Genomic DNA, 12,933 nt, shown 5'->3' on the forward strand with positions numbered 1-12,933 from the left:
GGTGCAATGAACTTTCTCTGCTCCCCTTAGAACAACAGAGCAACTATCCTAGAGTGCAAGACCAATGCCAATAATAATAATGCCATCCCATAGAAAGGCAAAGACATCTCTCTCACGACATGTCCAAACCTATGCCAGGCACAAGGCGACATGGTCAAAAGGAAAGCCCTAAGGGGATTCACCAGGAGTTGTTGCTATGAGTATGTTGGAGGTGTTGGAGGTGTGAGACCAGAGAACTGACTTTGACACCTGAGAACACACAAAAAGGCAGAAACAAAGCAAACTGCATTTTTCAGTCATTGGTGGACCTTCCTGGTAAAAGTAAAGCATAGACCACTATTGAGAAAATGTTTCTCCCAAAGTGCTAGAATGCCACAAGTAATTTAGTAACAAAATGCAACATGTGTTATTTTTATGTGATATCTATGTCCAGCTATGTGCCTTGCTACACTTGCAAATAGCCTTAAGGGGCCTGACATGCACCCCCATTTCAGATTTACACAAAGGTATCCATTTCCAACATACCAGGTTAATATTTTGTGGGGCAATTTTTTTAAAAGAAAAAAGTATAGCCCCAAAGGGGGAAATTGTTATAGGAATTTTAAGGTCTTGGATATATAATAAATGTTCATAAGTGTACCAAGCAAACATGTACATGAATGTATAGGCCACATGTCTGAGGCAGCATGGGAGGACAGTCCTGAAACCATTTTGACTCCCAAGCTGACCAAGTGTTTCTCTGAAAGAAGGGAGGAGGTGAAATAAACCTTTCCATTGTCTCAGGAATTAAGTGATTACCATCTCAAAGGAATGGCCAGGAAAGGCAATCAGATAAGGCATTATCAGATAACCTGGCAGACAGGAGATAAACAACGCACACAGATTTCTGTTGTAGACCACCTTTTCCGTGATGTAGGTATGATGTATCTGGGGTGATGGTATTGGGCTACACCCCTTCTGTGATGTATGTATGATGTTTCTGAGGGTGGTCTTGGACTCCAGGGTGGGAAATTTAAATGTCTATATAAGGGCAGGCACACCTTTGTTCTGGGTCCTCCTCCAATTTCCTAAGTGTGAGGGGAGCACCCTGTTGCAACAGCTTTAATAAAGATCAGGCTTACTAGCTGCTTTGCTTCTCAATATTCTCTGGTTGGCCTCTGTTATTTTCTCCTACTGATGGAGAACCTACAAAGGACTCTATAAGGGCTCTTGTGTACCTCATAAGGGAATAAGGGCAGATTTTGTTTACAACAGCAAGAGCTGGGACCAAGCAATGGGCGCTCACCCTGTCATGGGGATTTGAACCGCCGACCTTCCTATCGGCAAGCCCTAGGCTCAGTTGTTTACACCACAGTGCCACCCGCATCCCCTTGTGCTTTTAAACATATCTAATTATGACATGTCTGCTGCCCTGGGCTCCTTTTGGAGGAAGGCAGACAGACAAATTTATACTGAGATTTGAAAATATAAAATACACATAAAGACGCAAAATGCACCATTTCACTTCAATTCACATTCTTTGCTTGTTTGAATCACCCCCTTCATTTCCAATTTCTTATTTATATTTGTGTCATTTACAAAAACGCTCCCATCCAGAAAGAAGCTTGTGAGGCTGACAGCTGAAAAGAAGATCCCTCATTCATAGATCCCTGTCAGCTAACTCTCTAAACAACTGTGGTGCTAAATTTTCAGCTACTGCAGCTTGCCACCCTCTTCCAATCCAGCCACGAACTGTTTACCCTGATAATCTTTCCCAGTGCTTTGTAACTATTATTCTCACAGCTGCAAGCATGAAAATTATTACCTCCTTATGTAAAATCTGAGCCTGAGTAGCTGGAAATAAAGATAATGAAGCCAACTGAAGATAAGGGATTATTACTTGTCCTGTTCAGTATTATATAGTGGAGAATGGCGGCAGGGGGAGGGGAGTCAGGTGCACCAAGTTGCCTCCAACATTGTGGGGGCTGGTCATGTGTGTGTGACATCACACATATACCGCTCCCCCCAACCTGGCCAGGCCGCCACCCACCTCCCCACCCCCAGCCGCCTTACCTTTGCTGCATCCCTGGAGGAGGATGTCCCAGTGAGAAGAGACGTCCTGCTGGTGCATCTTTGACAGAGATCACCAGAGTGCTTTCCTGGAAGGTGCTCTGGCGTTCCTCAAAGGGACGTGCCAGGTGAAGATGCTTCCCCCTGACAGGTCCTTTGGAGGATTGCAGTGGAACCTCGGGGGGGGGACCCTCCTTGAAAATATTGGGGGCCCTGGCACCGGGGTGTGTGTGTGTGTGTGTGTGTGTGTTGTGACAGGACTCACCAGAACAGAGCACCAGCAACTATTTTGTACTGACACCCTTGATCAAGATATGAATACCAGCACCTCATTATTTTTTTTACAAAACCCCCCACTCACCACTATTTGATACATGCAGATATCAAATATATATTCAATAGAAACTAATATTGATACCACAAATGCTAAAGTGGGAAAAAAATCCCTACCACATATTGTACAGTTAGTCTTTTCATTCACAGCCTCTCCAATGTCTTGGAGAGAGGCTGTTACGAACAGGCTGAAGTTTCACACCTGAGAATAAGGCTAAGGATTCATTTGCTGCGACTGAAACCGACACAAGCCATTGTTGAGTCCACCCATACACTGTCTTAATGGATAGTTACTCCAAGGTCAGATTCACATGCCACTTTAAAATTTGTATTGCCATTGTTTTCCGACACTGGCATATTTGAGAAGTAAAGAGAACTCACCTACAGATTGATACTGCATTTAAAATAAAATACCACCCCACCAGTCCTGTATATTCTGGGTTCTCTGTGAGGAGATGCCAGCTAGACATTGCATGCAAGGTGCTAAAATGAGATGAGCAGAGGGCAATGGAGATTCAATCCGGCTCCCTCACCACCTGCTGCCTTTTACAGACTTCGGCTTTCCATGCGTATGTGAATAAGTCTAGTATCAGACCATGGGGCATTATTAAAGCAAGACTCCTATGGGGGATTTCAGTAACTAATGGCCAACATATCTATGGTGAAATTATGTAGATTATATGGGAAATAGGGGCATGGTAACCCTGAGGTGCCGAGGCACAAGACACTGCTGCCATAAATTCCCATATAAAGTTAAATGTCTTACCTTACACTTCACCATATCCTGCACTCTCTCTTGTGTTGATTGTCCAGACTTGGGTCTCACAAGAATATAAATACTTTTCACATCAGGGCTGCAGTGCAACAGCTTTTCCACTAGCACTTTGCCCAAAAAACCTGTGGCTCCGGTAATAAGTACTGACTTTCCATTGTAGTAGGATGCAATCGATGACATGTTGCTTTTAGTTTCCAGCTTCTTTGTGGAGGTATCTAGCAGAAAGATGGAATAAAGCAAGGTGTTAGATGTCTGAAAATTCTGGATCATTGGTCTGGAGTAGTATTGGCACTGTTTAGGCCACTGATGGCCAAACATGGCCCTCCGGCTTTTTTGGGACTACAACTCCCATCATCCCTAGCTAACAGAACCAGTTGTCAGGGAGGGCCAAGTTTGGCCATCACTGGTTTAGGCCATACCTTCTGCTAAAATTAGAGAACTGGGAGGAAGAAAATTCTATATTAACGGAAGAGCAAGTTTTAAGAAATGAAGATCAACTACAGAGAACCATTTTACCTTACTCCAGATGATAATGAAATCTACAGCCTATGGTGGGCAGCTTTGTTGTGACTGAGGACAAAGGACTCCATAACTTAACTCAAAAGCGCAAGAATACCACTGCTCATCATGTTGCTTTTGAACTGTTTCAGAGCCTGTTTTTAACTTACCATCAAACAAGCCACAATGAAAATGTTGCAACAACAAGCTAGATTCCTAGTCCTAACAAGGAGGATTTAAAAAGAAGAAAATGGAATGCCGGTATGTATGCATTATTATTAATGTTGATTTGTTCAATGTCTTCTAAACTACTGTCTCAAGGCAATTTACATTTAAAATGATTAAAAAACAGAGAGAAAAACACCCAAACCCAAATACATTTAAAACAAGACTAAAACAAAGGATTTATCTTTCTAAAACAATACAGAGCTCGACACAGGAGCCCTGCAGGTCCCCCCACCCACAAGGTCAGGTGTGTGGGGTGGTTTCAGCCCATCCTGCTCCAACACCCCTGGAAGCAATGCCACTGGGAAATACCTGGCCTGGCGCTGGGCACTGTGAAAGTTCCTGTCAACCACCAATTTGAGTTATGGCCAATTAGGCTATGCCTGGGGGGCGGGGCATGGGAGTGGACCAGAGGGCAGCAGTCTTCACTTTGATCAGCTCCCAGCCCTTAGGGCTCATCCACACTTATCTATTGTCCCACACTTTCTAGGCACAGGTCAGCACTTCAAAGCACCATGTCCAAGCATTTTTTGGCAGGTATTGACACTTTCCCTGCAAAAACCCACTCTTTATATTGCTGAATCAGAGGAAATGGCAATCCATGAATTGCCATTTATTCTGATTGAGGGGTAAAGAGTGGGTTTTTGCGGGGAAAGTGCTGGGCCAAAAAATAAAAAAGTGCTTTGAAGTGCATAGAAAAGTGGCATAAAAGGAAGTCTGGATGAGCCCTTAGAATGGCAAGTTATTTGTATCTTCCACTCACACTCAGTATCTTCCACTCACACATGGCCGATGTGTGTGGGCAGAGAAAGGTCCATTCATCCGACACACCATTAGATTATATATTTTACCTTTAGAAAAAAAACCAATTTTGAAAAATCAGTTGCACTAAAATGATTTTTAAACTCCAGTGTTAAAAAAATGGGGCAAGGAAGACACAAAATAGAATAAAATATGATTGTATGAATGGAACAGCACACACACACACACACACACACACACACACACACGTGCACACATATAACAATTGTAAGACTGATTTTAAAATGTAGCTAAAATGAGTCTGACTGGAAAGGTAACAGCTAAAGGTATGTCAACAGAGATGCAGGATAAGCTCAAATGCCTAATAAATCACTGGACACCATCAAAATCTAGTCTCTTAAGAAGAAAATTGCAGTGCAACCCGAGTGCTCAAGATCCTTGTATGAATTTACAAAGTCCTGAAGAACTTCGGTTCAGGGCACCTTAGGAATCACCTGACATGATGGCTTCAGAAGAGGACTGGGTGAATTCATGGAGAGCCAGGCTATCTGTGGCTCCTAGTCATGACAACTATGCCCTGTCTCCACAGTCAGAGGTGGTAATGTTTCTAAATACCAGTTGCTGGAAGTCTCAGGAGGGCAGAGGTCTCTTGTGCTTGAGGCCTGCTTGTGGGTTTCCCACAATGGGCATCTGCGTGGCCACTGTGAGAACAGGAGGCTGGACTAGATGGGCCATTGGACTGATCCAGCAGGATCTTCTTTTGAACACTTCACTGAGGTCACCTGTAGGAGTGCTGAGCTCGTGAAACTGGTTTGTCAGCAACATGAAACTGACACCTGTGGAATGCTCTTCCAATAATTAATGCCTTCCGTGTTAACCTTTTAATGATTGCTGAAAACATTTCTATGATAATGCAAACAATTAAGACAGTTGGTTTCTGTAATAGTTAACTGGTGATCTGTAATTTCAATTTTTATGTGACTTATATATATATCTATATATATATATAAATGATCCCATTGCGTGCGCGGGTGTTACCAACTTGCTCCGTAACTGCTGGACCAAACAGCATCAAATTAGGACACAGCATTCCATGACCAACAGGGAATAACATAGGATAATTAAATTTCAAAAAAACCACACCTGACATACCTAAAATAAAGAATAAACGCAAAAAATTGGTGTGCCTATTAGATGTCACCAGCAACAGCACTGACATCACAACCAGCAACCAATAGAAAGGCGCTACCCAACTCCCGAGGTGACAACTTACAGCCGCCGCCTCAAGCGGCTGTCCACCATTTGCGGCCTAACTTTCAGCCGCTGCCTCAAGGGGCCCGACAACACATAACAAGCAGGCAGCTGTTCGCAGAGAGGTGGGGGGTCGGGGGGGGGGGCGATAGAGCTGCTACTACACGACCAAACCTCAAGAGACAGGAGAGAAGCCAGGCTGCTGCGAGGCTAGGTTGCTATGGTAACGCGGGGCAAAAATGGAGGCCACCAACCCCCGAAGAAGCCATCTGCGTGTGCATGTGCGCCTTCCCAGGCCACAGCAATCGACTGCCGCTTTCCAGAGCGCGAGCTCCATTTGCAATTATACAGTAGTAAGCAATAGAGTTTCAGGGTGACCAGGGAAAGTGCGGGGGAGGGGAAGGTAGCAGGCAGAAATAGGGGGAAAGACGGAGAGAAGGCAGGCGGAAATTCAACGGGAGAAGCTGTGGGCATGGACAGTTTACATATATATATATATATATATATATATATATATATATATATATATATTCCATTTCATGAAAAAGCCACCACAACGCGTGGCCGGGCCAGCTAGTATATTTTAAAAAGTTACATAACTTTATTGAAATTCATAAATAATGTACATAATATACACACCCTTAATTCAACAAAAATGAAAACAACCATGTACTGATATTATTCTTTGAATTCACAAAAATTAAACTTAGTTTAAATTTATAGTCTCTTTTTTCCTATCTTTTTATTAACATAAAATAGACTTCCTATCATTTCCTGATGCAAACTTTCTTTCTAGTGTTGAATGTACTTAACATGTACTTAACCTTACGCTTTCTGTATTTTCTAATACCTTCTTACAACAATTACTTCTAATACCTTCTTAACAATTACTTTAAACAAGGGTCATTCAAATGCTGCCATAGGTATAATAATAATAATAATAATAATAATAATAATAATAATAATAATTTATTTATACATCTGGCTGGGTTGCCCCAGCCACTCTGGGCGGCTTCCAACAGAATGTTAAAATACAATAATCTATTAAACATTTAAAGCTTCCCTAAACAGGGCTGCCTTCAGGTGTCTCCTAAAAGTCTGCTGGTTGGTTTTCTCTTTGACATCTGGTGGGAGGGCGTTCCACAGGGCGGGTGCCACTACTGAGAAGGCCCTCTGCCTGGTTCCCTGTAACTTGGCTTCTTGTAGCGAGGGAACCGGCAGAAGGCCCTCGGCACTGGACCTCAGTGTCCGAGCAGAATGATGGGGGTGGAGACGCTCCTTCAGATATACTGGACCGATGCCGTTTAGGGCTTTAAAGGTCAGCACCAACACTTTGAATTGTGCTCGGAAACTTACTGGGAGCCAATGTAGGTCTTTCAAGACTGGTGTTATGTGGTCTCGGAGGCTGCTCCCAGTGACCAGTCTAGCTGCCGCATTCTGGATTAGTTGTAGTTTCCGGGTCACCTTCAAAGGTAGCCCCATGTAGAGCACATTGCAGTAATCCAAGCGAGAGATAACTAGAGCATGTACCACTCTGGCGAGACAGTCCGCGGACAGGTGGGGTCTCATCCTGCGTACCAGATGGAGCTGATAGACAGCTGCCCTGGACACAGAATTAACCTGTGCCTCCATGGACAGCTGTGAGTCCAAAATGACTCCCAGGCTGTGCACCTGCTCCTTTAGGGGCACAGTTACCCCATTCAGGACCAGGGAGTCCTCCACACCTGCCCGCCTCCTGTCCCCCAAGAACAGTACTTCTGTCTTGTCAGGATTCAACCTCAATCTGTTAGCTGCCATCCATCCTCCAACTACCTCCAGGCACTCACACAGGACCTTCACCGCGTTCACTGGTTCTGATTTAAAAGAGAGGTAGAGCTGGGTATCACCCGCATACTGATGAACACCCAGCCCAAACCCCCTGATGATCTCTCCCAGCAGCTGCATATAGGTGTTGAAAAGCATGGGGGAGAGGACAGAACCCTGAAGCACCCCACAAGTGAGAGCCCAGGGGTCTGAACACTCATCCCAGACCACCACTTTCTGAACACGGCCCAGGAGGAAGGAGCGGAACCACTGTATAACAGTGCCCCCAGCTCCCAACTCCTCTAGATGGTCCAGAAGGATGTTATTGTTGATGGTGTCAAAAGCCGCTGAGAGATCCACAAGAATTAGGAAACAGCTCTCACCTTTGTCCCTAGCCCGCCGAACATCATCGACCAGGGCGACCAAGGCAGTTTCAGCCCCATGATGAGGCCTGAATCCCGACTGAAAGGGATCCAAATGGTCCGCTTCTTCCAGGCATGCCTGGAGTTGTTCAGCAACCACTCGCTCAATCACCTTGCCCAAGAATGGAAGATTTGAGACTGGGCGATAGTTGGCCATATTGGCCACATCTAAAGATGGTTTTTTAAGAAGCAGTTTAATAACTGCCTCTTTCAGCGGGGCTGGGAAGGCTCCCTCACAGAGAGAAGCATTCACCACCCGGTGAAGCCCATCGCCAGCCCTTCCCAGCTAGCTTTTATTAGCCAGGATGGGCAAGGATCAAGGAGACAGGTGGTTGGTTTCACTCGTCCAAGCAGCCTGTCCACATCCTCGGAGGTAACAGATTGGAACTGATCCCACGCAACTGGACTAGACAGGACTCTAGCACTCTCCCACCCCGGCCCTGCTCCCAAGGTGGAATCTACCTCTTCCTGAATCTGAGTGACTTTATCTGCGAAAAACTTTGCAAAATCATTGCAGGAGATTATGTGGCCCGTACTGGGCCCTGATGGAGCAGTTGGTTCCGCTAAATTCCGGACCACCTGAAAAAGTCTCCTGCTGCTGTTTTCAGCAGATGCAATAGAGGCGGTGAAGAAAGTTTTCTTTGCCGTCGCTACCACATTGAGCTCTAACCTGTGTCTGGTCAGGTCTGCTCTAGCCGTCTCAATGATTGTTTCATTGCCCTCAGATCCGGGGAAAACCATGGGGCTGTCCGGGCTCCATGCAATCAGAGAGGGTGCTTCAGAGCCAAACAGTCAGTAGCCCTGGTTAACTCCACATTCCAGTGGGTCACCAGGGAATTAGCTGAAAGGCAATCAACATGGGATAAAACATCCCCTACCACTCTCTGGAAACCATTTGGATCCATTAAATGGCGGGGCGGACCATCTGAATCGGTCCCACCTCCCTGCAGAGGGGAAGGGCCATGGAGAAGTCCAGTTGCACCAAGAAGTGATCTGACCATGGCACTTCTTTTATATTATATTTTTGTAAGTAACTCTTATACATATCCCATTTTTGAATAAATGATTGTCTTGTATTGCCTCAGTCTATTGGTCAATTGCACCATTTCCATATATTCTTGTAATTTGCCTTGCCAATCTGATAAAGTTGGAACTTCCCCCTTTCCAATTCATAGCAACCAGTGTTCAGGCTGCAGCCATGGCATATAGGAAGATTTCTCTTAATTTTTTTGGAATGTCTTCACCTAAAATACCCAGTAGGAAGGCATCTGGCTTTTTAAAGAATGTTAACTTAAAGATCTTTTTCAGCTCATCATAAATAAGATTCCAAACTCTCTGATCTTTCTGCATGTCCACCACATGTGATACATATCTCCATTACTTTCACCGCACCGCCAACAGTTATTTGATATATTTTTGTACATCTTTGAAAGCTTTGATGGGGTGAGATACCATCTGTATTGCATCTTTAGCATGTTTTCTTTAATGGTGTAACATGCCGTAAATTTCATGTTTGCTTTCCAGAGGGTTTTCCACTCACTCTTTTGCATCTGAGCATTGTGCATTTATCTGAGAGAGGGGGGAAATAGGCAGATGCAAAACAAGGTCTGCCTTCAGCAAGTTTTGCATAGGCATAGGTATGAATGAACACATAGCTCAGGTTCATTATTATTTATACTATGGTCCTTCTGTCACTTCAATTCTGTGAGGGATGTCAGACAGGAGAAAATGATTTACCAAAGATTGCCCATGGCTGAACAGGGATTTTAACCCAGACACCCCAACCAAATCCAACAGCTTCTCAGCTGAAGAACTCCAGGCTTACAAATAAGTCCACAAAATTTACAAGCCCACAAAAATCTTTAGTAGCTCAACTGTCCATACCTTGGGGAGGGGGGAAGGACCCATTCCCATCCATTTTAGAAAAACACTCCCCAGCCTGCTCACCTGGAAGTATTCTTTACTTACCAGAGGTAAGTGGCTATTTGTAAGCTTGTAGTACCGTGTCTTGCAAACATGCCCAGGCTCTAAGGAACTGCCATACCACTTCCTCTGGATCAACTTGGGTGGTAATTGCTGAAGTTTCTTTTAATCTCTTCATAAACTCCCAAAGCCTGCATCATTGTCTCTGTCATCAGGATCAACCTATGGAATGGTCCTGGCAAATGATGTAAGCAGCTTTTGCATAATTCACCATAGCTCCACTATAATTTATAGGGATAGGTTTCATAATTGTACAGTTCTTATTTCACCCTCCTACACTTGGAAATGCATTTGACTACTGGGAAGTTGCTAAATCCCAGTTGAGTATGCAATCCAATGGAGAGAAGGTATCAGTTAGGGATGGGCAAGAAATTCAAGCATGCGTTTAAATCTCAGTCTATCAAATTTGCAGTTTCCAAAACAGTGTTAAATAGGTCAAGAAGAAGAAGAGTTTGGATTTGATATCCCGCTTTATCACTACCCGAAGGAGTCTCAAAGCGGCTCACAATCTCCTTTCCCTTCCTCCCCCACAACAAACACTCTGTGAGGTGAGTGGGGCTGAGAGACTTCAGAGAAGTGTGACTAGCCCAAGGTCACGCAGCAGCTGCATGTGGAGGAGTGGAGACGCGAACCCGGTTCACCAGATTACGAGTCTACTGCTCTTAACCACTACACCACACTGGCTCTCTTAGAGACAAAGGAAGTAAGAGGTGACATTATAGAAGTTTATAAAATTATGTATGGTGTGGCTCTCACACTGGCTGGAGCATAAGACTCTTAATTTCAGGGTCATAGGTGTGAGTCCCACATAGGGCAAAAAGATTCTCGCACTGTGGAGGGTTGGACTGCATGAGCCTCGTAGTCCCTTCCAACCCCACAGTTCACACTTATTTGAATTTTGTGATGCAGGTTGACAATCAACATTTATTTCTGGGAAAGTGTGCATAAAAGTGAGGATATTTGTGAAAATAACATACAAAATGCATTACATTAGGGAAATACCTTAGTAAAAATTGGTAAAATATCTCATTAAATTGCTGTTGAATCTTCATGAGGATTAAAAACACCACCACCAAATTCCTACAAAATGGAGAACTAAATTTAAGGTTGGAAAAATGAGAAACAATGAACTTAAACAGACAAATCCTTCCACCCCTTAAATGTGATTCAGGCCAATGCATTTCAGTTGCAAAGGCATTGTAACACAAAGGAATGCTGCATGTTTCCTTTGTAGTTGTTACAAAACATTTCCTTGCCTTGTTCTGTTTTGTGATTATAATCAAAATGCCAAATTAACCCTAATTACTTCACCTGCGAAGTTCTTGCTTCACATTCCTGCAATCCTATACACTTAAATAGAAACAAAATAAAAAATAAAAAAAATCCTTCCAATAGCACCTTAGAGACCAACTAAGTTTGTTCTTGGTATGACCCTGATGCACACGAAAGCTCACACCAAGAACAAACTTAGTTGGTCTCTAAGGTGCTACTGGAAGGAATTTATTTTTTTTTGTTTCGAATACGGCAGACCAACACAGCTACCTACCTGTAACTTAAATAGAAGTAAACCCCAATGAATATAGTAGGGCTTACTTCAGGGTAAACTCCCATAGTATTGCATTGTAACTCAGTTTTCAGAAATTAAGTATCTTTGACAATTGTCCCAATTTTAAATAAATTGTATGAAGGATTTAATAAATTGTATGAAGGTCTTTAATGATCCTGTAGAGTACTCGTTTACTTATGTATTTCTCAATTCAAAGCCAAACCTTCTTGAAGTGTGAATAAAGAAACAGATTATAAACTCTACCTATCTCAACTGCAGCATCAATATAGCATCATGCTGTTCAATGATATTGTGCTGAGTTCCCATCAATTAATTTCTATCTGGCTCCAATGCATTGTCTTGTGCTTTTTATAAACAAACATTACATTGGTTTTATTCATTTATATTATATATATATGAGAAAATATACAGAAATGAAGAGCCAACAAATATCTATATAAAGGACAGACTAGATAAATAATACCTTTCCTGTTATTTGATTAAAAAGTCACTGCAATTACAAATGTAAGAACAACATATATTGTTACGCTAGGAGAAATACCATGTTTCTAATATTTTCCAAGTATATTAATATATATTTTGAATGCTATTTTATCAAGCTCATGTCTAACCTCAATATTCTGTCATGAAGCATTAACAGACTGGGTTCTAGCTTAAAATTCAAAAAGGTACAAAATTATATGTCTTCAAGAAACCAATGAAAGGAAAAAATGCTGAACATTATTTGCTGCTGTGTATAATAAGTATATGATGGGATCTATTTTATGCCCAGTTAACTTTTAAAATCCGATTTACTGCTTCAATCAATAATTTTTCAAGAGGGGTATTTAATATTATTTTTAATAAGCAATTGGATAAAAAATACATAAATCCAACAAATCAAATTATTCTAATTCAGCATATTCTTATTAATTGAAAAACAAAGTTTGATTCCTAAATATTCCAGCATCCTAAAGAATGAGAGTATACTTTCCCCCCAAACAGATATAATATATTATATAATAAATAGTATTTTAATTTCAGATTACCTTAACCCCACCCTTATATTAGTTATAATTGATTACTTGTGTGTTTCTGATCATAGTCCTGTATTTCTGACCAACATCCCTGCTGGGAAACTTTAACATTAGTAATTAGATTAACAATGATCAGTGAAACTGCAAAATGAAACAGCTTAGAAATGTAGAGAATGAATTTACTAAAATCTATATATGAATTAGAACATCAGCACAAATCAACAGTTGAACCTTTTACCCTCACAAAAT

General features: G+C 42.4%; 1 protein-coding gene across 2 annotated transcripts in view; it reads right to left on the bottom strand.

Moving 5' to 3' along the window:
* FAR2 (fatty acyl-CoA reductase 2) overlaps positions 1-10,270 on the bottom strand; it is a 79,954-nt gene extending 69,684 nt beyond the window's left edge. Inside the window, exons 1-2 of one of the 2 annotated variants that reach the window (XM_033148219.1) lie at positions 10,087-10,270; positions 3,149-3,372 (exon numbers count right to left, since the gene is read on the bottom strand). In XM_033148219.1, coding sequence (XP_033004110.1) covers positions 3,149-3,337 — 189 coding nt within the window. In that variant the 5' untranslated portion in view covers positions 3,338-3,372; positions 10,087-10,270. Of the gene's footprint in view, positions 1-3,148; positions 3,373-10,065 lie in introns of both variants that reach the window. The other variant, XM_033148220.1, reaches the window with a different exon arrangement.
* Positions 10,271-12,933: the final 2,663 nt, after the last annotated feature.

This window comes from Lacerta agilis, chromosome 5, assembly GCF_009819535.1.
Source record: "Lacerta agilis isolate rLacAgi1 chromosome 5, rLacAgi1.pri, whole genome shotgun sequence".
In the NCBI taxonomy this organism is placed as follows: Eukaryota; Metazoa; Chordata; class Lepidosauria; order Squamata; family Lacertidae; genus Lacerta; species Lacerta agilis.